The sequence below is a fragment of the Corvus brachyrhynchos genome, unplaced genomic scaffold (assembly GCF_000691975.1).
Source record: "Corvus brachyrhynchos isolate BGI_N302 unplaced genomic scaffold, ASM69197v1 scaffold395, whole genome shotgun sequence".
Taxonomy (NCBI): domain Eukaryota; kingdom Metazoa; phylum Chordata; class Aves; order Passeriformes; family Corvidae; genus Corvus; species Corvus brachyrhynchos.
In genome coordinates, this window is record NW_008238340.1 from 1,575,501 (window position 1) to 1,579,076 (window position 3,576).

Here is a 3,576-nt window from a genome sequence, read left to right on the forward strand (position 1 = left end):
GCACCTGCCCCCGGTGCCTCATGCAGGCCTCGTAGAGCGCCGGGCAGCGCGCGTTCAGCTTGAATATGCAAAGGATCTGGAAGGAGCGGGTCGCCACGCACGAGAGGAACACGGTGAAGCTGATGGTGAAGAGCGGCACCCGCAGCAGGCACGCCGCCCGCGAGGGCTCCCCGAAGTAGCAGAAGAGGCTGCTGCAGGTGCAGGCCAGGGAGCCCAGCATGAGGAAGCACGTCTTCCCGCCCGCAGACTTGACCACAGGCGTGGAGGCGTTGAGGGCGAAGAGGACAACCAGCGCTGCTATGAGCAGCATGAGAAGAACAGCCAGGGCCAGCAGCACCCAGGAGAGGGGCTCGGACCAGGACAGGAACTCGACGGTGCGGTTGAAGCAGACCTCGCTCCCTGCTGGGGCCCACTCGCCCAGGCCACAGGCCTGGCAGTCAAAGGGGTCTGTGGAAGACACGGACACCTCGCACACCTCGGACCCGGTAAGTGCTCTGCGGCGGTGCGGGGCCCGGCCCGCAGCCCCCTGGACTCTGCTCACCCATTGTGTCCTGCTCTTTCCTTTTCCTGCTCCCAGGCCTGGGGGCACAGAGGGGGCTCTTTTCCCAAAAGACCCCCCACCTGAAGTTTACCTCATGGACTCTCCCAAAATCCATGGGGGCTTGTCCCATTCAACAGGGGCTCAGCTGTGTGAAGCTCAGGGCCATGGGGGCTGTGGGTGGGAAGGGGCCCGTGGATCCAGCAGTAACCTGGGAAGCAGCAGCCGCTGTTGAATGGGACAGGACCATATAGGGGGGCTTTCTGCTCCCACCATCCCCAGAGCTGCCCCTGCCTACTCCACAGGCCAAGGGTGTTGAGGTACCAGCTGCCAGGAAGGGGTTTGTCGTTGTGGCTGGTGACTCTTGAGGCAGGAGACTACTGGTGCCTGTCCCAGGCGGGAGACATTTCCATATGCCAGGTGCTGGTGACCACACAGTGGGGAAGCCCTGAGTGCCATCTGGGGCACAAAGGCAACCACTAGGTTGAATTTCCGTGGCAGAGGATGCGGGGTAGGGAACAGCTATCGGGCCGGACATCCCCATCCCCTGGCCACAGGAGAAGGGCTCTGTTTGCCCAGGTGGGCTCACCAGGTGGTGCCCGGAAAGCACAGGGCATGGGCTTTGCATACCCACTGGTGAGCAATCAGGAGCCAGACCCACTGCCTTCAGGTCAGCTCAGAGGTTTTGCTGACCACAGGAGGTGAGAGGCTGGGAATGGTGAGATGGGAGCAGGAGGCAGGATGTGGGCAGGGGAGGAAGGGGCAGGAGCGGCCCCCAGGATGTACTGACCTGATGTGTTCAGGAAGGTTCCCGGTGGACAGGCCATGCAGCTGAAGCAGCAGCTGTGGTGGCTCTGCTGCAGCTGCTTCTCCCCTGGCTGACAGGCCTCAGAGCACACTGAGATGGGAGCCTGCCGGGAGCACAGACAGGATCAGGCTGGCAGGCAGCAGCAGAGTTCAGGCTCAGCAGCACTCTGGCACCCCCCACACTGCCTCTGCCCTCAGTTTTGCCCTGCTATGAGAAAACACCCCAGAACTGGTGGCATTGGGATGCAGTCAGCTCAGAAGTGAGCAATAAATAAGACCTGGGTGCAGAACAGTACCTGGCCATCTTCTGTGTGCCACAGGACTTTGCCTGGGTTAATGCTCAGCCTGTCAGGGTTCACACGGAAGGTTCCTATCACATCAGAAGCCCAGTTTGGGCCATTCCACTTCCACATGACAATGTCATAGCCTTTACGAATGTCCCCATTGGTATCAAAAGAGATTTGGCTCTTGTACAGGGTGAAGTTTACTTGCCTTATCTTTTGTAGGAGCTGTAAAACAGAAGAGTAAGAGAGGAGCCCTTCCAATGGCATGACTCCTGCCACTGGGAGGGAGATGTGCTGGAGGACCCTTCCTCTGTGCTGCAGCCGCTTTCCAGCCCCCCAACATCTGCAGGAAATCCCATCCAGTGAGGGGCTGGTGGTAGAGGAACAAGTGACCTAGGATGGAGTCTAGGTTTAGGTCTTGGCTGCTCTGACTGTGAGGGACAGCTGAAGCCCACAAGGGTCTTCAGCTGGGATTTGAGCCTTTGGACAGGAAACCTCTGGGCACAATGGAAAAATCCTTCCCTGTGGGAAGGGATCCTCATAGGTCTTCTTCCACAAGGTTGCTCTTACCTGCCAGGGATAGACAGTGCCTTTGCTGCAGGCCCCCGAGGCGCAGCCCAGCAGGTCATGGAGGCCATGGGCCACGGCATACACAGCCGAGTACACACTGAAGGAGCCTTGAGCATCGTACATGTCGGAGATGGCAGCAAGGGCACGGCAGCTGGTGCAGCACTGGGTGCAGTCCAGCCGCGTGCTCCCCACAGATTCCCCACCTGCCTCTGCACTGCTGGCACACTCAGCCACAGTGCCTTCCTGTGACATCTTCCAAGCTTCAAAGCGTTCCAGCATCGTGGACTCCGGCTTCTCAACTGCCATCCCAATCACCGAACCGATGGTCTGGATGCCAGGCACCTGCCAGATGGTTTGAGCCAATGCCCAGTCTTCAGAGGCCACCCACACCATGCCTGTGATGTTCCTCTGGACCACGACCTCGAAGAATGGGAGGGTGCTTCGTCTGGTGGAGAACATGACGGTGACATTGACCTTGATGTCTGTGAGGATTCGGACCAGGTTGTGGAGCTCTGGGTTGCTGGCGTCCGAGTTGGCGGGGATGGTGCCTCGGTAGGCCACACACACATTGCTTGCGGTCAGCAGCTCGTGCAGAGCATCCAGGCCAGCCCTGCCGTAGGCGTTGTTGCTGCCCAGCAGTGCCACCCAGGTCCAGCCAAAGTGCTGCAGCAGCAAGAAGATGGCCTTCACCTGCTGCCTGTCACTGGGGATGGTGCGCAGGAAAGAGGGGTACAGCCGCTTCAGGCTCAGTGTCTCTGTGGAGGCTTCGTAGCTGATCTGTAAAGAGAGCCAGCGGAAGGGGGATGCACTGGCCTGGCAGCAGCACCCCTGCTAATGGGTGAAAAGCTAATGGCACAGGCAGCCTGTCCAGGGAAGACTTGGAGCTTGGCAGGCAGTGGACCCAGTGCCAAGTGTGCTGCAGCAGCAGAAAGCTGTGATGGATGGCAAGCCAGCCACTGACTGCCTGGGAAGGATCCTAGGACAGCACACACCGAGGGGCTGCATTTCCAGGTCTGCCAGGCTCCTCAGCTCCGAGCCCACCCTCTCTGAAACCCTCACTCCTGGGAAGCCTTGTTCTTCATCAGCCGCAGGAACTGCACTTACCTCCGGTACAAGAAAGAGACTGAGGACAGCAGCTGTGGTGAGGGCCAGCTGGGTGCTGTCAGGACCAATGACAGCCACGGCCTGGGGTTCATAGTGTTGGAAACTGGGAAGCACCTGGACATCCTGCCTGCCTTTGCGGGCAAGGGCACACAGTGTGGCGTGGAAGTTGGCAGGCTCAGAGCAGGTGTCATAGATGTCGTAGCCCAGGGTGACATTGGGGAGCAGCGTGCTGGAATTGTTGATCTCCTCTACGGCAAAGCGCAGAGCCTAGGA

General features: G+C 59.6%; 1 protein-coding gene across 1 annotated transcript; it reads right to left on the minus strand.

The window, feature by feature from the left end:
- Nucleotides 1–10: 10 nt before the first annotated feature.
- Nucleotides 11–3,570, minus strand: TAS1R1 (taste 1 receptor member 1; the record flags this gene model as incomplete). Its single annotated transcript, XM_017735006.1, has 5 exons — nucleotides 11–626; nucleotides 1,232–1,449; nucleotides 1,642–1,854; nucleotides 2,200–2,976; nucleotides 3,304–3,570. Coding segments are annotated over 5 exons (2,091 nt in total), but the record flags the coding sequence as incomplete, so codon positions are not given.
- Between the last annotated feature and the right edge of the window lie 6 nt (nucleotides 3,571–3,576).